This window comes from Zosterops lateralis (genome assembly GCF_965231275.1).
Source record: "Zosterops lateralis genome assembly, chromosome: 34".
NCBI classification, from domain to species: domain Eukaryota; kingdom Metazoa; phylum Chordata; class Aves; order Passeriformes; family Zosteropidae; genus Zosterops; species Zosterops lateralis.
This window is the reverse complement of record NC_139794.1, coordinates 969,674-989,853: the sequence shown is the minus strand read 5'-3', so window position 1 is coordinate 989,853 and position 20,180 is coordinate 969,674. Positions and strand designations below refer to the sequence as shown.

The following is a 20,180-nucleotide window of genomic DNA, read 5'->3' as shown; positions in this document are numbered from 1 at the left end:
AGTGTCACCCGGTGTCCCCAGCGATGACATGTGCCGGGAAAAGGGAGGTGGCACCTGTCACTCCATTCCTGGCACCCGCGGCTTCAGTTTCGTCCCTCCCATCTCCTTTTATTGAGACCAAAGGTCCCCCCTGGCGTGTTTTCCATGTCCCCAGTCCTGCTCTGCCCGCGCTTGGGGACAGATCCTGGTGCCCGTCTCTGCCCCACGACTGCGGGGACATGGGGGGACAGTGGGGTGGCCCCGCCGCGCTCTGGGTCTGCGTCCTGCTCGTCTGCACAGGTGGGAGCTGGTGGCACCTGGGGGCTCCTCCCCAGCCCTGGTGGCACTTGGGACCCCTCCTCATCCCTTGGTGGCACCTGGGACCCCCCTCTCCATCCCTGGTGGCACCTGGGACCCCCCTCCTCATCCCTTGGTGACACCTGGGACCCCCCTCCTCATCCCTTGGTGGCACCTGGGACCTTCTCCCCAACCCTGGTGGCACATGGGACCCTCTCTCCAGCCCTGATGGCACCTGGGGACCCCTCCCCACCCCTGGTGGTACCTGGGGACTCCTCCCCACACCTGGTGGCACTTGAGACCCTCCTCCTCATCCCTTGGTGGCACCTGGGGACTCCTCTGCACCCCTGGTGGCACCTGGGACCCTCTACCCACCCCTGGTGGCATCTGGGACTCCTCCTCAGCCCTGGTGGCACCTGGGACCCCCCTCCCCACCCCTGGTGGCACTTGGGACCCCTCCTCATCCCTTGGTGGCATCTGGGACTCCTTCCCACCCCTGGTGGCACCTGGGGACTGTCCCCAGCCCCGTGGCGGGAGGGAACCCGGAACAGCGAGTTTGGAAATGGGGTGGGGACCAGGATCGCCCCAAAGAATTGGGGTTGGCAGCAAACAGAAAAAATTGGGGTCTCTGGGGGGGTCCAGGGGTCTTTGAGGGGGTTCTGGGTTCTTTGACGGGGTCCAGGGGTCTTTGGGGGGTGCAGGGGTCTTTGAGGGGGTATCCAGGGGTCTTTGAGGGGGTTCAGGGGTCTTTGAGGGGGTTCAGGGTCTTTGATGGGGTCCAGGGGTCTTTGAGGGGGTTCAGAGTCTTTGGGGAGGGTCCAGGGGTCTTTGGGGGAGTCCAGGGGTCTTTAGGGTTCTCCAGGGGTCTTTGGGACCCAACTGTGGGGTTCAGGACCCAGTTGGGGTCTTGGGATTATCTTTGGAGAACCAAGGTTGGTTTTTTGGCGGGATGTTGGTCTCTGGTGGTGGAGGGTCTTTGGGGAGGTCCAGGGGTCTTTGGGGTGGATCCAGGGGTCTTTTGGGGGTGTCAATGGATCTTTGGGTTCACGGAGTTTTGGGATCCAGCTGAGGGTGTTGGGACTCACCTGGGGGTCTTGGGAGTCCTTGGGGTTTCTTTGGAGAACCTTTGGGAAGTGTTGGTTGGTGGTGGGTGGGGGTCTTTGGGGGAGTCCGGGTGTCTCTGGGGGAGGTCCAGCTGTCTCTGGGGGGGCTCTGCAGGTTTTGGTGGGTGGTCCATGGGTTTGGGGGGATGTCAGGGCAGGTCCTGCACAGGTAGGAGATGGTGGGACGGCCACCAACGAGGGCGTGTCACGGTGACAATATGGCAGCCACTGCTCCTGTAGGGGAGACAAAAATGGAAATGACCACGACTGTTTCCCACACCCCCTGTACAGCCTCAGCTGATGCCAATGACAACACCATGACCACCACCGAGAGTCCTGTGACCACTATATCCTCTACAACCCTGAATGTCACCAGTAACACCACCACGAGTCCGACTGTGACACCGACACCCTCTACCAGCCCGAATGTCACCTCCAACACCACCACGAGTCCGACTGTGACACCGACACCCTCTACCAGCCCAAATGTCACCAGTAACACCACCACGAGTCCGACTGTGACACCGACACCCTCTACCAGCCCGAATGTCACCAGTAACACCACCACGAGTCCGACTGTGACACCGACACCCTCTACCAGCCCAAATGTCACCTCCAACACCACCACGAGTCCGACTGTGACACCGACACCCTCTACCAGCCCGAATGTCACCTCCAACACCACCACGAGTCCGACTGTGACACCGACACCCTCTACCAGCCCGAATGTCACCTCCAACACCACCACGAGTCCGACTGTGACACCGACACCCTCTACCAGCCCAAATGTCACCTCCAACACCACCACGAGTCCGACTGTGACACCGACACCCTCTACCAGCCCGAATGTCACCAGTAACACCACCACGAGTCCGACTGTGACACCGACACCCTCTACCAGCCCGAATGTCACCTCCAACACCACCACGAGTCCGACTGTGACACCGACACCCTCTACCAGCCCGAATGTCACCTCCAACACCACCACGAGTCCGACTGTGACACCGACACCCTCTACCAGCCCGAATGTCACCAGTAACACCACCACGAGTCCGACTGTGACACCGACAACCTCGACCAGCCCGAATGTCACCTCCAACACCACCACGAGTCCGACTGTGACACCGACACCCTCTACCAGCCCGAATGTCACCTCCAACACCACCACGAGTCCGACTGTGACACCGACACCCTCGACCAGCCCGAATGTCACCAGTAACACCACCACGAGTCCGACTGTGACACCGACACCCTCTACCAGCCCGAATGTCACCTCCAACACCACCACGAGTCCGACTGTGACACCGACACCCTCTACCAGCCCGAATGTCACCAGTAAAACCACCACGAGTCCGACTGTGACACCGACACCCTCTACCAGCCCGAATGTCACCAGTAACACCACCACGAGTCCGACTGTGACACCGACACCCTCTACCAGCCCGAATGTCACCTCCAACACCACCACGAGTCCGACTGTGACACCGACACCCTCTACCAGCCCAAATGTCACCTCCAACACCACCACGAGTCCGACTGTGACACCGACACCCTCGACCAGCCCGAATGTCACCTCCAACACCACCACGAGTCCGACTGTGACACCGACACCCTCTACCAGCCCAAATGTCACCTCCAACACCACCACGAGTCCGACTGTGACACCCACACCCTCTACCAGCCCAAATGTCACCAGTAACACCACCACGAGTCCGACTGTGACACCGACACCCTCTACCAGCCCGAATGTCACCAGTAACACCACCACGAGTCCGACTGTGACACCGACACCCTCTACCAGCCCGAATGTCACCTCCAACACCACCACGAGTCCGACTGTGACACCGACACCCTCTACCAGCCCAAATGTCACCAGTAACACCACCACGAGTCCGACTGTGACACCGACACCCTCTACCAGCCCGAATGTCACCTCCAACACCACCACGAGTCCGACTGTGACACCGACACCCTCTACCAGCCCGAATGTCACCTCCAACACCACCACGAGTCCGACTGTGACACCGACACCCTCGACCAGCCCGAATGTCACCAGTAAAACCACCACGAGTCCGACTGTGACACCGACACCCTCTACCAGCCCGAATGTCACCAGTAACACCACCACGAGTCCGACTGTGACACCGACACCCTCGACCAGCCCGAATGTCACCTCCAACACCACCACGAGTCCGACTGTGACACCGACACCCTCTACCAGCCCAAATGTCACCAGTAAAACCACCACGAGTCCGACTGTGACACCGACACCCTCTACCAGCCCGAATGTCACCTCCAACACCACCACACCCACCACGAACTCCACCGTGACACCGACACCCTCTACAAGCCTGACTGTCCCCGCCAACACCACCACAATCCCCATCACAACCCCCACCACCACAACAGCCACAAGTCCCGGTGAGTCCTCCTCCTTGGTGGCCCTCCATAGCCACGTCCCTTCTCCCTCACCTGTCCCCACCATTCTCCAGGTGGCTCCTGGCGTTTCTCCCGGCCGTGTCACACCTTTTGTGTCCTCTGGTCCCCCTGCCAGGTCAGTGCCTGAATGGTGGCACGTGGGAAGATGGCAAGTGCTCGTGTCCCGCTGGGTTCCAAGGTGACCGCTGCCAGGAGCCCGTCTGCCAAAATGGGGGCACCTGGGTCGACACCCTCTGCCTGTGCACCTCTGGCTTCCAAGGGGACAGGTGCCAGCTCGCCAACGAAATCGTGGAGATCAAAAACGGTAGGGAAGTGCCCCAAGGTGTGGTAGGGCGGCCACCAAACCAGGATGTGGGCTGGGGACACCTCAGAGGGGTCAGATGAGGGTTGGGGACACTCTGAGGGTGTGACCTGGGACTGGGACCACCATGGAGGGACTGATATGGGAATGGGGTCACCATGGTGGGACAGACCTGGGACTGGGACCACCATGGTGGGACAGACCTGGGATTGGGACCACCATGGAGAGACAGACCTGGGATTGGGACCACCATGGAGAGACAGACCTGGGATTGGGACCACCATGGAGGGACAGACCTGGGACTGGGACCACCATGGAGAGACAGACCTGGGATTGGGACCACCATGGAGGGACAGACCTGGGATTGGGACCACCGTGGTGGGACTGACATGGGATTGGGACCACCCTGGTGGGACTGACATGGGATTGGGACCACCCTGGTGGGACAGACCTGGGATTGGGACCACCATGGAGGGGCTGACCCCAGGACGAGTTTGGGTCACCACAGAGGGACCAACCAAGAAATGGGGCCACCTTGGTGAAACTGACCTGGGACTGGGACCATCATGGAGAGACAGACCTGGGAATGGGGACACCATGGTGGGACAGACCTGGGATTGGGACCACCATGGAGGGGCAGACCTGGGATTGGGACCACCCTGGAGGGACAGACCTAGGATTGGGACCACCTCAGTGGGATCAACCAGGGGACTCAGGAACGGGGTCACCTTGATGAGACTGACCTGGCATTGGGGTCGCCGTGGAGGGACCAAGCTGGTCCCCTGACCAAGGTCACCAGCGGTGGGGTGGGGACACCGGGGTCTCCTCCTCATGGGTCTCCTCTGCTTTGCCAAGTGACGGTGAACGCCACGGTGGAGATGACGACCAAAGTGGACAACAGGGTTTTCTCGAACGAGCTCAACGACACGTCCTCACAGGCTTACAAGGACTTTGAGAAAACGTTCCAGGAGCAGGTCAGGGCTCAGCCATGCCAGGGGTGACCCTGGGGACAACCCCTTGAGGGGGGTGTGGACCATGATGGGGGCCTGGATCTCCCCTGACTTCTGTTTGTCTTCCAGATGAATAAGATTTATGGACATATCAAAGGCTACAAACGTGTGGAGATCAAAAGCCTGAGGTGAGGTCCCCACCGGTGGCCAGGTGGGGTCGTGACCCTCTCCAGTGCTCCTCTGGGATGGTTTGGGGTGAAGGGACCCATGGGGATGGTCAGTTTGAGGTGATTCCCTTGAAGTTTGGGGCATCCACATCCCTCCAAGCGCCGTTGTGTCCATGGGGTTCCTCCAGGGACGGTCCAGCCCCGTGTAACCGTGGTGTCCCTCCACACTGGGCATCCCATACTGGTCCCAGTTTGGCCCAGAGCTAAGCTCCACCCCTTCTCCTGGCAGAAATGGCAGCATCGTGGTGGACTACGATGTCGTCGTGGAGGTCTTGGTCAACTCCAAGGTCAACGAGACGGTGATGGTCGTGTCCGACAACCTCCTCAGCACCTTAAAAAACTACACTGCCTGTGACAGGAACTGCACAGGGGACAGCTGTGAGTGACCACCCGGGGGTCACCCCAAGGCCAGCGCTCTGGGGGTGTCCGGCCTTGGGGTTGCCCACCAGCAGCTCCTCTCTCTGTTCCAGGTTCTTTCTGCTTCAACGCCAGCTCCACCGCCGTCCACTACAGGGAGCAAAATTTGACAGGTACAGCGAAGCCCACGGGGTGTTTGGGGGTGTCACCCACCCTCCGGAGCGCCCCAAAACCTGACCTCGGTGTTCCCAAACCCTCAGGTCTGTGCAACAACTTCATCCAGCCGGAGTTCAGAGCCTACTACACCCCGTTGCTGACGGATGCCGGGATCATCTGCATCACCCGGTGTAGCAACCGCCACGATAATCCCCTGCCCTGCGTCTACGGCAGCTGCTCCGTGGCCAGGACGGGGCCGCAGTGCGAGTAAGGACCCGGCCCCCAAAAATGGGTGGTCACCCCCCCAAAATCCCATGGTTCTCATGGTCTGCCCACTATGGTGAACCCTGAGATCACCCCACAGCTGTGGCCACCCCGCTGCCATGACCCCTATGATCATGGTTATCCCACCACCTTGACCACCATGACCCCCAAGACCCCCACAACCCTTCATGACAATCCCACTGCCATGACCCCCATGACCATGGTGACCCCACCACCATGACCACCATGACCACCATGACCACACTGACCTCAGCACCATGACCTTGGTGACCCCACCACCATGACCACCTTGACCACTGTGACCACCATGACCATAGTGACCCCACCACTATGACCACCATGACCACCACAACCCTTCATGGCAACTCCCACCGCTATGACCCCCATGACCATGGTGACTCCACCACCATGACCACCATGAACACAGTGACCACTATGACCCCCATGACAACCCCACCACCATGACCACCATGACCACCCTGGTGACCCCATCACCATGACCCCCATGACCACCATGACCATTCCCACAGCTGCTCGGACCAGGCGGCCTTCTGGTACCAGGACAGCGCCTGCAGCTCCCGCGTCAGCAAAGTGGGCGTGGCCGTGGGTGTGGGCGTGGCCATCTTGGTCCTGGTCACCACCATCTTCACCATCATCCTGCTGAGATCTCGGAGGCAGAAGGATGAGTACAGGTAAACGTGTCACCCTGGGGTCACCGTGGGGTGAGCTGGGGGGTCCCGTGGGGGTCTCAAACCTCATTGCTGTGGGTCCCACCACGCAGGGAGAAGCTGAAGTCGCGCTCGGAGCTGTACGACAGCGATGACGGCGACTGGGATGGACCCCAAGGCTTTGCCATGCAGAACGTGGCGGCCACCTGGGAAGGTAACGGGGATGGAGGTGGGGAGGAAGGTGGGGATGGGGCACAGGGGGGTCCCTGTGGCACCCAGGGGTCCCCACGGCACCTCTTCTTCCACCCCACAGACATGGAGAGGCCCAGAACCACCAACATCAATTTGGACAGGGTGAACACCTCGGCGAAGGTGGGTGACACATCCCCGAGGGGACCCTGATGTTGTCCCCCTTTTTATTGTCCCCCCCACCCCATCATCATCCTCCTCTCTCCTTCCTCCCCAGATGCACATCCGGAGACCGACCGTGGTTCCCTGAGTGAAGCCACCTGAGACAGGACACGGGGACATGGGGACGGGTGGCAGGGGGTGGCAGAGGGACACGGGGACACGGGACATGGGGGGTGACGAGGATGGAGAAATGCACCGTCCTCTTCCTCCCCGCACGGTTGTTTGCACATGTATCTATTTATAATTAAATATAGACTTAGTTTTATTGTCAGCTGTTGGGGCGCGAGTGACTATTGCCAGTTCCTGCTGGGAACAGGAGATGACGGGGCCAGGTCTGGGCTGGGGACAAGGCACAAATCCAAGGGAAAACAAATCCAAGGGAAAAGAAAATCTCGGGGGTGAGATAATTGTCGAGGGATCGGGGAATTGCCCTTTGGACACCCCGACCTCGGTGGGTGACGTGTGTGGGAGAACCTGCCTTTGTCCCCAATCCTGGAACGAAACTTCAGCCTGGAGGTTCCTCCGCTCCTTCCCACGGGGACAAAGGGCGGGGAGCAGGGCGTGGGACAGCTCTGGTGGCTCAGGGGACATTGAGGGGGTGACAAGGTGGTGCCACACTTGCTTGTGGGGACATTGAGGGGGTCCCAAGGGTGGTGGGGGACACTGAAGGGGTGACAAGGTGGTGGGGGACATTGAAGGGGTCTCAAGGTGGTGCCACCCATTGGTATGGGGGACACTGAGGGGTGACAAAGTGGTGCCACCCTTGGTTGTGGGGACATTGAGGGGGTCCCAAGGTGGACAATTGACCACCACGACCCCACCACCACTACAACCACCACCCTCACCATTATGACCACCACGACCCCTCCCACCACCACGACCCCCACGAACCCCATGACCCCCATGACCACCTCGACCTCATGACCCCCATGAACCCCCAACCACCCCAACCCCGTGACCCTCCTGACCCCTCATGACTCCCCCATCTTGTCCCCCCATCGTGTGACCCCCATGATCACCCTATCGGGGTGACCCCCGTGACCCCACCACGCTGTCCCACGCCGTGGACGGGGCAGGAGGACACGTCTCCTTCACGTGTCGATACTTGGCCTTCAGCCAACTCTTTCCTCACCCAGCCCGAGCTAAAATCAACATTTTTTTTATGACTTTCATTTCCACCTTTCTTGGCAGCCGGAGCCGGGAACTGGGACCAAAGTCCCGAATACCCGGAGGTGTGGCCAGGTGTGGCCAGGTGTGGCCTCAAACACACCTGGCAGGTGCTGGCATGCGATGGGAGTGGCCCCTGTGGGAGCAGATCCCAGGTGTCACCCCCAAAAATAACTCCCAAAGGTGCTCAGGGATGTTTGTCCCCTCCCCAGGCCGTCACCGGGCTTGTCCCAGTACAAACCAGTAACACCAGAGACATTTGAGCGACTTCATTAAGAACCAGAGGGTCCAGCCCCCTTTTTTTGGGTGGGGGGGGGATGATCCTCACCCTTGAATTTGGGGAGGGAGGGAGGTGAGGATGTGACCTTGGAGGTGGGGACATGACCTTGGAGATGGGGACGTGACCTTTTATGTGGGGTCAGGACCCAAAAGTGCTGCTGGAGGTGAGGTCACATCCTAAAAAGTGGGGTCACGACCCAGAATTGGGGTCATGACCCTGAAAGTGCTGACAGGAGGAGGATGAGGGGTACAGGAAGAGGATGAAGATGAGGGATGGGGGGTGAAGGTGACCCCCAGGAGAAGGTCCAGACTGTCCTGCAGTGCTGGGGAGGAACCTCGTTCCACGGGGTTGGTGATGGTGGTGATGATGATGATGACAATCATGGTGGTGATGATGATGATGATGAAGATTTTGATGTTGATCATGTTGATCATGATGATGTTGATGGTGATGATAGTGATGATGATGGTGATGGTGGTGATGATGATCATGGTGATAATAATGATGATGATGATGAAGATTTCAATGTTGACCATGTGGATGGTGATCAGATTGATCATGATGATGTTGACATTGACAGTGATGACAATGTTTGTTGATGGTGATGACGGTGGCATTGATGTCGGTGACGATGATGATGATGAAGATTTCAATGTTGACCATGTTGATGGTGATCAGATTGATCATGATGATGTCGACGTTGACGGTGATGATGATATTGACGATGATGACGCTGATGTCGGTGACAATGATGATAATAATGATGATGATGGTTCCAATGTTGATCATATCGATGGTGATCAGGTTGATCATGATGATGTTGACATTGATGGTGATGACAATGTTGATGGTGATGACGATGTTGACGGTGATGACAGTGACGTTGATGTTGGTGACGGTGACAATGATGATGATAACGATGATGAAGATTTCAATATTGATCACGTCGATGGTGATCCGGTCGATCACGACGATCATGATGTTGATGGCGGTGATGATGTTGATGGTGATGGCGTTGATGACATTGATGTCAGTGACGGTGACAATGGTGATGATGATGAAGATTTCAATGTTGATCATGTTGATGGTGATCAGGTTGATCATGATGATGTTGATGGTGACAATGATGTTGATGTTGACGATGACGGTGACAATGATGATGATGACAATGATGATGATGGTGACAATGATGATGACAGTGACAATGATGATGACGATGATGATGATGGTGGTGAAGTTCTGGTGGTGCAATCACCACCCCAGCACTCCCCACCCCGTCCACGTCTCAGAACCTTGTCATGATTTTCTGCGGCCGCGGGATTTGGATCTGTTGGGACGTGCCGGAGAAGACCCGGGGGGAAAAAAACGGGGTGTCAGGAACATCTGGGGTGTCCCCCCTACCCCGCTCCCACCGTGGCGGGAACTCACCGGCACCGACGTGTCCACGGCCTCGAGGTCGACTTGGTGGTCATCCTCCAGCTGGGCGCCTGTGGGACTTGAGGGCTCAGTGGGGGGTCCTGGGGTGGGGATGGGGGTCCCAAACCAACCCCACCACCCCTGTGGGGTCACCAGAGACCCCTCCCCACCCACCCACTCCACGCCCACCTCGATTGCGGAAGGTGAAGCTTCCTTGGGCCTCCCACTCCTCGCTGGTGTCCTGGTACCAACTCTCCATCGTCTTCTGATCGGACCTGAGGATGGGGCAGGGGGGTTTGGGGGGTCACCATCCCTGCCTGGACCCCCCCAGCTCCTCCACAACCCCAAAAAGCACCAAAGTCCCCCCACCCCACAACCCTCACAACCTCACTGAAGATGAGGAACATCTTGAACACCAACAAATTGTCCCACCCTAAGGAGACCCCCCCACCCAAATCCTGTCCCCTCTCACATGGTAAAGGTGGCGGATCTCCGAGCTCGGAAGAGGAAGACGGAGAGGACGGCCACCACCACCACCAGGATGGCCACGGCCAGGCCCAGCCCCACGGCCAGTTTGCTGACCCGGGACGTGCAGCGGTCATCCTGGTACCAGTACAGGTTGGTCTCGTCGCAGCTGGTGGGGAAGGGGACAACAAGGGGGTCAACCCGAATCTTCTGGGACCCCCCAGGAGAAACCCCTCCCACCCCAAGCCCATCCCTGCAGCCTCAAGCCCTGCTGGAAGGGTCCACCTCGGGGGTTTAACCCCGGGGATGACCATGGAGATCCATCAGAGGGTTTGGGTCCATCAGAGGAAGACCCTACACCAAACCTCGGTGATTTTGGACCTCTTGTTCTGCAGAGAAAACCTTGGAGGTGGGCCTGGAGTCACACCAGGAGGGTTGGATCCATGAGGACCAAGAATCTGCTCCAATCCTGATTATTTTTGACCTATTTCCATGCACAAAGGATCTTGGAAAGGATTCTAGAGATCCACCAGAAAGTTGGATCCATGTGGACCAAGACCCTGCTCCAACCCTGATGATTTTTCACCCATTTCTGTGCACAAAGGAGCTCGGAAAGAATTCTGGAGATCCACCAGAAGGTTGGATCCATGTGGACCAAGACCCTGCTCCAATCTTGGTGATTCTTGACCCATTTCCATGTAGAAAACACCTCGGACGTGACCATGGAGATCCACCAGAATGCTGGATCCACATGGATCAAGAATCCACAACTCTGATGATTTTTAACCCATTTCCATACAGGAAACAGCTCGGACACGACCATGGAGATCCACCAAAAGGTTGGACCAAGACCCTGCTCCAACTCTGATTATTTGTGACCCATTTCCGTGCAGAAAACACCTCGGACATGACCACAGAGATCCACCAGAAGGTTGCATCCATGTGGACCAAGACTCTGCTCCAACCCTGATGATTTTTAACCCATTTCCACGCAGAAAACACCTCGGACACGCCCACGGAGATCCACCAGAAGGTTGGATCCACACGGGACAGCCTTGTGGAGGATGAACCTCCCCCAGCCCTTACAAGCACTGGGGGCCGCTGCGGGTGATGTGGCACGTGCCGCGGTGGCAGTCGATGGTGCTGGCGATGCCCGGCGTGCAGTTGGACATGCAGGACAACCCGGAGCTCGTCAGGTTGGGGAAGAAGAACTGCTGGTAACCGTCGGGTGCTTGGCTCCAGCAGTAGGCTGGAGATGGGAGAGAAATGTCAATTTGGGGTGGGGGGGACACTCTGGAGACCCCCAAACCCAGGTGAGTCATCCACTCACCGTCCTCGTCGAATTCCAGCGAGCTGTTGCCGATCACCACCTCGGAGGAGTTGAAGCAAAGGCCTTCTGTAAAGGGAAGTCAAGTTTTGGGGGTGCCCACAGCCCCGCCCAGGGGTGTTTGGGGGGTTTTGGGTGGGTGGGATGGTGTCCCCCCACCCCATGGAGGGCCCTGGTGGTCTCCACCCTCAGGGTGGGGTTGGTGTTGAAGGATTTTCTGCAGGTGATTTTATTAAGAGCTCTGGGGATCAGGAGTGAAGGGCACAGACCCAAATCTGACTCCCACGTGGATTTGAGATGGACTTGTTTTTACACCCTTTCATTATATAACTATATATATATTAACTATATTTATATTAATAGTAATATTAATTATAATACTGACTAATAGTAATATAGTAATATTACAATAATTGATATTAATATAGTAATATTAATTATTACTATCAATTAATATGACTGTATTAATTAATAATTAATATTAATTATTAAAATTTGTTTATGATTTTATACCACTATTAATTATTACTATTAATTATGAGTTAATAGTACCATGTTAATTAATATTAATATAGTAATATTAATTATTAAACTCATATTATTTTACTGTATATTAATCTTATCCAAGCATGAATCCTTGTAGTTTCCATCAGGCCCCCATAAATATCATTCCTTGTGATTCTTGTTTTAAAATTATTAATATTATTAATATTAATAATATAACAATTAATATCACTATATTAATATTAATATAACAATTAATATCACTATATTAATATTGATTAATATTAATACGGTAATATGAATTATTAAACTAATTTTGTTTCATTTTATACATTGATCTTATCCAAGCATGAATCCTCGTCGTTTCCACCAGGTTCCCCCAAATACCGTTTCTCGTGATTCTTGTTTATATAATAATAATAAAAATAATAAAAAATAAATAATCATCACAATAAATAATCATAATAATAAATAATAATTAATAAAATAAATAAATAAGTGAATATTTCCCAACTCTTGCACCCAACTCCCGTCACTTTCAGAAACATTTTATCGGGACCAGGTGACGGCGGGAAGGCAACAAAGGTACCGTTGGTGCAGTTGATCTGCGTCGCCGCCGCCTCGATCTTGTGCTGCACGTTGGCCGTGATGTTGTGGAGCTTCTCCTGGCTCTGGGCCGTCACCAGCAGCGACACGATGACGGTGTGATCCACCACCACGCTGCCGGGCCTGGAAAACACCACCGTTGTCCCCGATCTCAGCGGAATGACCCCAAAATCCCCGATCTCGGCGTCCCTTTTCCCACGGAATGACCCCAAAATCCCCGATCCCGGCGTCCCTTTTCCCGTGGAATGACCCCAAAATCCCTGTCCCCGATCCCGGTGTTCCCTTTTCCCACAAAATGACCCCAAAATCCCCGTCCCCGATCCCGGCGTCCCTTTTCCCGCGGAATGACCCCAAAATCCCCGTCCCCATTCCCAGTGTTCCTTTTCCTGTGGAATGACCCCAAAATCCCCATCCCCGATCCCTTTTCCCGCGGAATGACCCCAAAATCCCCGTCCCCATTCCCAGTGTCCCTTTTCCCGTGGAACGACCCCAAAATCCCTGTCCCCGATTCCAGCATCCCTTTTCCCGTGGAATGACCCCAAAATCCCCGTCCTGGTGACCCCGGCGCTCACCTGAGCCGGTGCACCTGGATGCCCTTGTAGCCCTCGATGTCGGCGTAGACCACGTCCATCTGCAAGGGAAGGTGTCGCCAGGTGGGATGGGGGGGTCCATTCCCTCCTGGATCTCCTTAATTTTGGGTGTCCCACCACACAAAACCCATCCCAGAGAAAACCCCAGAAGACCTTGAGAACTTGGGACACATCCAGGTGTTCCACCAGGTAGATCCCAACCCCAGGTGAGAGTCCCGTGTCCCCTTTACCTGCTTGGTGAAGTTGTGGACGAACTGGACGTAGGTGGGCGAGGCGGGGTCCTCGAGGTCCTTGGTGAAGTTCCTGTTGGTGACCCTCAGCTCCACCTGCACCGTCCCGTTGGTCTCTGGGAATGTCCAAAACCAGGTGATGAGGGAGGTGGGGCACCTTCCCGGGCAGGTGGGACCCCTAAATCTCCCCTGAGATCCCCTGAATTCGTGAAGGAACCAGGAGAACTGGACTGGGCCGTGTCCCCTCTCCCAAAATTCCCACCTGGTCCTCCCAGGTGGATCCTGGTGCTGCTGGTGAGGTTTGGGGCTGGGTCATCCCCCACGCCCCAAAATTTCCAGGTGGGAATCTCAGGTGGATCCTGCAACCTGCCTCACCTTCAAGTGGGCAGGACCTGGTGGAAACCACCATGTCTTCCCAAATTTTAGGGTCCTGAGAGACTCTGACACCCTTGCGGAGGAGGTTCTTTGGGATAGGGTCACACCTGGTTCACCCTCACCTGGAGAACCTCCCCAGGTCCTCCTCACCTGGTCAGATCTTATCCCAATGTTGGACAAATCCCAAAATAAATATGGAATTCCTACCGGCCTGGGTTTGGATGGTGTCCTTGACGTCGTTACACCTGTCCCCGGTGAAGCCCGGGAGACACAGGCAGTGGCCGTCGGTCCAGATGCCGCCGTTGTAGCAGATGCCTGGAAGGGAAGGAGGTGGAAAAAGGAGGTGGAAGAGACACCTGGGAGTGGGCCAGGGGGGAAGGAGGGGTGGGGAGTACCTGGAGTGGTGGTGGTCCTGGAGGTGGTGGTGGTCCTAAGGGTGGTGGTGGTCCTAGGGGTGGTGGTGGTCCTAGGGGTGGTAGTGGTCCTAGGGGTGGTGGGCTTGGGTGTAGTAGTAGTGGGCTTAGGTTTGGTGGTGGTGGGCTTAGGTGTGGTGGTGGTTGTACGGTTGGAGGTGGTGGTCCCAGGGGTGGTGGTGGTTGTCCCAGGAGTTGTGGTGGTCCCAAGGGTGGTGTTGGACCCAGGAGTGGTGGTGGTCTCAGGGATGGTGGTGGTGGTCTCAGGGGCGGTGGTGGTCCCAAGGGTGGTGGTCCTAGGAGTTGTGGTTGTCCCAAGGGGGGTGGTGGTCCCAGGGGTGGTGATGGTCTCAGGGATGGTGGTGGTGGTCTCAGGGGCGGTGGTGGTCCCAAGGGTGGTGGTCCTAGGAGTTGTGGTTGTCCCAAGGGGGGTGGTGGTCCCAGGGGTGGTGATGGTCTCAGGGATGGTGGTGGTCTCAGGGATGATGGTGGTCCCAGGGGTGGTGGTGGTCTCAGGGGCGGTGGTGGTCTCAGGGATGATGGTGGTCCCAGGGGTGGTGGTGGTCCCAGGGGTGATGGTGGTCCCAGGGGTGGTGGTGGTCCCAGGAGTGGTGGTGGTCTCAGGGACGGTGGTGGTCTCAGGGATGGTGGTGGTGGTCCCAAGGGTGGTATTGGTCCAAGGGGTGGTGGTGGTCACAGGGGCAGTGGTCTCAAGGGGGGTGGTGGTCCCAGGGGTAGTGGCGGTGGTCCCAGGGGTGGTGGTGGTCTCAGGGGCGGTGGTGGTCTCAGGGATAATGGTGGTCCCAGGTGTGGTGGTGGTGGTCCCAGGGGTGGTGGTGTTGGTCCCATGGGTGGTGGTGGTCCCAAGGGTGGTGATGGTGGTCTCAGGGGCGGTGGTGGTCTCAGGGATAATGGTGGTCCCAGGAATGGTGGTGGTCCCAGGGGTGGTGGTGGTGGTCCCAAGGGTGGTGGTGGTCCGAGGAGTGGTGGTCCCAGGTGTGGTGGTGGTCCCAGAGGTGGTTGTGTTGGATGCAGAAGTGACGGTGGTCACTGGGGTGGTGGTAGTCCGAGGAGTGGTGGTGGTGGTCCCAGGGGTGGTGGTCCCAGGAGTTGTGGTGGTCCTAGGGGTGGTGGTGGTCCCAGGGGTGGTGGTGGTCCCAAGGGTGGTGGTCCCAGGAGTGGTGGTGGTGGTCCCAGGAGTTGTGGTGGTGGTCCCAGGGGTTGTGGTGGTCTCAGGGATGGTGGTCCCAGAGAACGTGGTGGTGCCCAGGGTCATGGTTGTCTCAAGGGTAGTGGTGGTCCCAGGGAGAGTGGAAGTCGTCCCATAGGGAGTGGTGGTCTCAGGGAATGTCATGGTGGTAGCAGGGGTCGATGTGGTCTCAGAGAACGTTGTGGTGGTACCAGGGGTCGTGGTGGTCCCTGGGATGGTGGTGGTCACAGTTTCAGTTGTGGTAACACCAATGGTGCTGGTGGTCTCCAGGCTGGTGGTCTCAGGGAATGTGGTTGTGATCTCAGGGGTGCTGGACTCAGGGTATGTCATGGTGGTCCCTGGGATGGTGCTGGTGGTCCCAGCTGTAGTTGTGGTTTCATATATGGAGGTGGTGCCAGGGGTCGTTGTGGTCCCACTTGCTGTGGTGGTGGTCTCAGCACTGGTGGTGTCAGGGAATGTCATGGTGGTCCCAGAGGTTGTGGTGGTCTCAGGACTGGTGATTTCAGGGAGGATCGTGGTGGTGCCAGGGCTCCTGGTTGTCTCAGGTGTGGTGGTGGTCCCAGGGAATGTCATGGTGGTCCCATTTAGGGTGGTGGTAGTCTCAGAAAACATGGTGGTAGTTCCAGGGGTGGTAGAAATGGACTCAGGGATGGTGGGGGTGGTCTCAGGGCTAGTGGTAGTGGTCTCAGGGAGGGTGGTCTCAGGGAAGGTGGTGGTGGTGCCAGGGGTTGTGCTGGTCCCTGGGATGGTGGTGGTCCCAGCTGGAGTTGTGGTTTCATCCATGGTGATGGTCCCAGGGAATGTCATGGTGGTGCCAGGAAAGGTGGTGGTGGTCCCAGAGGGTGTGGTGGTCTCAGGGCTGGTGGTCTCAGGGATGGCTGTGGTGCTTCCAGGGGTCATGGTGGTCTCAAGGGTAGTGGTGGTCCCAGGGAGAGTGGTGGTGGTCCCATAGGGGGTGGTGGTCTCAGGAAATGTCATGGTGGTAGCAGGGGTCGATGTGGTCTCAGAGAATGTTGTGGTGGTCCCTGGCATGGTGGTGGTCACAGTTTCAGTTGTGGTAACAGCAATGGTGCTGGTGGTCTCAGGGCTGGTGGCCTCAGGGAATGTCGTGCCAGGGGTTGTGGTGGTCTCAGGTGTGGTGATGGTCGCAGGTGTGGTGGTGGTCTCAGGGAAGGTGGTGGTCTCAGGGAAGGTGGTTGTGATCTCAGGGCTGGTGGACTCAGGGTATGTCATGGTGGTCCCTGGGATGGTGCTGGTGGTCCCAGTTGGAGGTGTGGTCTCATATATGGTGGTGGTGCCAGGTGTTGTTGTGGTCCCACTTGCTGTGGTGGTGGTCTCAGGGAAGTTGGTGTCTGGGATTGTGGTGGTGCCAGGGGTGGTAGAAATGGTCTCAGGGATGGTGGGGGTGGTTCCTGAGACTGTGCTGGTGGTCTCAAGGATGCTGGTCCCAGGAAATGTCATGGTGGTCCCAGTGGGTGTTGTGGTCTCCAGGCTGGTGGTTTCAGGGATGGTTGAGGTGCCCCCAGGGGTCATGGTGATCTCAACGCTGGTGGTCCCAGGGAATGTCATGGTGGTACCAGGGCTCGTGGTGGTACCAGGGCTCGTGGTGGTACCAGGGCTCGTGGTGGTCGCAGTTTCAGTTGTAGTAACATCAATGGTGCTGGTGGTCTCAGGGCTGGTGGTGTCAGGGAATGTCATGCCAGGGGTTGTGGTGGTCTCAGGTGTGGTGGTGGTCTCAGGGAATGTGGTTGTGATCTCAGTGGTGGTGGACTCAGGGTATGTCATGCTGGTCCCTGGGATGGTGGTGGTCCCAGTTGGAGGTGTGGTCTCATATATGGTGGTGGTCCCAGGGGTTGTTGTGGTCCCACTTAACGTGGTGGTGGTCTCAGACAAGTTGGAGGTGTCAGGGATTGTGGTGCTGCCAGGGGTGGTAGAAATGGTCTCAGGGCTGGTGGTTTCAGCGATGGTCGTGATACTGCCAGGGGTTGTGGTTGTCTCAAGCATGGTGGTTGTGCCAGTCTTAGGGAAGGTGGTTGTGGTCTCAGGGCTGGTGGTCTCAGGGAGGGTGGTCCAAGGGAAGGTCGTGGTGGTGCCAGGGGTCGTGCTGATCCCGGGGATGGTGGTGGTCCCAGTTGGAGTTGTGGTCTCATCTACGGTGGTGGTGCCAGGGGTTGTTGTGGTCCCTCTCGCTGTGGTGGTGGTCTCAGACAAGTTGGCGGTTTCAGGGACTGTGGTGGTGCCAGGGGTGGTAGAAATGGTCTCAGGGATGGTGGGGGTGGTCCCGGAGACTGTGCTGGTGGCGTCAGGGATGGTGGTCTCAGAGATGCTCATAGTGGTCTCAGGGAACGTTGTTGTCTCAGGGGTGGTGTCTGTCCCAGAAGTTGAGGTGCTGGTCTCAGCAATGGTGGTTGTCATCTCAGGACTGGTGGTCTCAGGGAAAATCATGGTGGTGCCAGGGGTTGTGGTGGTCTCAGGACTGGTGGAGATTTCAGCCATGGTGGTGGTGGTCTCAGGGCTGCTGGTCCAAGGGAATGTTGTGGTGGTCAGTGGGGTCATGGTGGTCTCAGGGAATGTTATTGTCTCAGGAGTGGTGTTTGTCCCAGGCGTTGTGGTGGTGGTCCCAGAGGGGAGGGTGGTCTCAGGGCTGGTGGTCTCAGGGGTGGGGGTTTCAGAGATGCTCGTGGTGGTCTCAGTGAACGCTGTTGTCTCAGGGGTGGTGTTTGTCCCAGGTGTTGGGGTGCTGGTTCCAGGAAATGTCGTGGTGGTCCAAGTGGGGATGGTCATTTCAGGGATGATTGTGGTGGTGCCAGGGGTTGTGACTGACTCAGGGAACGTGGTCTCGGAGAAGGGTGTGGTGGTGTCAGGGAGTGCGGTGGTGCCGACGGTGGTAGAAATGGTCTCAGCAGTGGTTGTGGTCTCAGGGATGGTGCTGGTGGTGCCAGGAGTTGTGGTGGTCGCATGGGACATTGTTGTCTCCGGGGTGGTGTCTGTCCCAGGTGTTGAGGTGCTGGTCTCAGCAATGGTGGTTGTCATCTCAGGACTGGTGGTCTCAGGGAAGGTCATGGTGGTGCCAGGGGTTGTAGTGGTCTCAGGACTGGTGGTGATTCCAGCAATGGTGCTGGTGGTCTCAGGGATGCTCGTGGTCATGCCAAGGGTTGTGGTGGACTCCGGTGTTGAGATCTCAAGGGAGGTGGTTGTGATCCCAGGACCGGTGGTCTCAGGGAATTTTGCGGTGGTTCCAGGAGTCGTGGTTGTGTAATAGAACATTGTTGTCTCTGGGCTGGTGTTTGTCCCAGAGGTTGATGTGGTCCCATAGGGGCTGGTGGTTTCAGGGAATGTCGTGTCAGGGGTTGTGGTTGTGTAATGGAATGTTGTTGTCTCAGGAGTGGTGTTTGTCCCAGGTGTTGTGGTGGTGGTCACAGAGGGGATGGTGGTCTCAGGGCTGGTGGTCTCAGGGCTGGTGGTCTCAGAGATGCTAATGGTGGTCTCAGGGAACGTTGTTGTCTCAGGGGTGGTGTCTGTCCCAGGTGTTGGGGTGATGGTCCCAGGAAATGTTGTGGTGGACCAAGGCGGGGTGGTGATTTCAGGGATGATTGTGGTGGTGCCAGGGGTTGTGGGTGACTCAGGGAACGTGGTCTCAGAGAAGGGGGTGGTGGTGTCAGGGAGTGCGGTGGTGCCGAGGGTGGCAGAAATGGTCTCAGCAGTGGTTGTGGTCTCAGGGATGGTGCTGGTGGTGCCAGGAGTCATGGTGGTCTCAGGGAAGGTTGCTGTCTCCGGGGTGGTGTCTGTCCCAGGTGTTGAGGTGCTGGTCTCAGCAATGGTGGTTGTCATCTCAGGACTGGTGGTCTCAGGGAAGGTCATGGTGGTGCCAGGGGTTGTGGTGGTCTCAGCACTGTTGGTGATTCCAGCAATGGTGCTGGTGGTCTCAGGGAGGGTCGTGGTCATGCCAAGGGTTGTGGTGGACTCCGGTGTTGAGATCTCAAGGGAGGTGGTTGTGATCGCAGGACCGGTGATCTCAGGGAATTCTGTGGTGGTCCCAGCAGTTGTGGTTGTGTAATGGAACATTGTTGTCTCAGGAGTGGTGTTTGTCCCAGAGGTTGTGGTGGTGATGCCAGAGGTCATGGTGGTCTCAGGAAACGTTGTTGTCTCAGGGGTGGTGTCTGTCCCAGGTGTTGAGGTGGTGGTCTCTGGGAAGGGGGTGGTGGTCCCATAAGGGGTGATGGTCTCAGAGAAGGTGGTTGTATCTGGGATTGTGATGGTACCAGGGGTTGTAGAGATGGCCTCACGGAGGGTGGTCCCAGGGGTTGTGGTTGACTCAAGGATGGTGGTTGGGATCTCAGGGAACGTGGTCCCAGAGAATGTCGTGGTGGTCTCAGGAATGGTGGTGGTCTCAGCACTGATGTTTTCAGGGATGGTTGTGGTGG

At 57.1% G+C, this 20,180-nt stretch overlaps 1 protein-coding gene across 1 annotated transcript; it reads left to right on the top strand.

The window, feature by feature from the left end:
• Positions 1-3,945: 3,945 nt before the first annotated feature.
• On the top strand, positions 3,946-7,320 carry LOC310921452 (mucin-3A-like; the record flags this gene model as incomplete). The annotated part of the gene is made up of 11 exons (XM_083881581.1): positions 3,946-3,955; positions 3,997-4,122; positions 4,975-5,093; positions 5,199-5,257; positions 5,526-5,674; positions 5,767-5,826; positions 5,914-6,076; positions 6,625-6,786; positions 6,876-6,976; positions 7,076-7,134; positions 7,229-7,320. The coding sequence occupies 11 exons, from the start codon at positions 3,946-3,948 to the stop codon at positions 7,259-7,261; spliced, it is 1,041 nt and encodes a 346-aa protein (XP_083737707.1). The 3' UTR covers positions 7,262-7,320.
• Between the last annotated feature and the right edge of the window lie 12,860 nt (positions 7,321-20,180).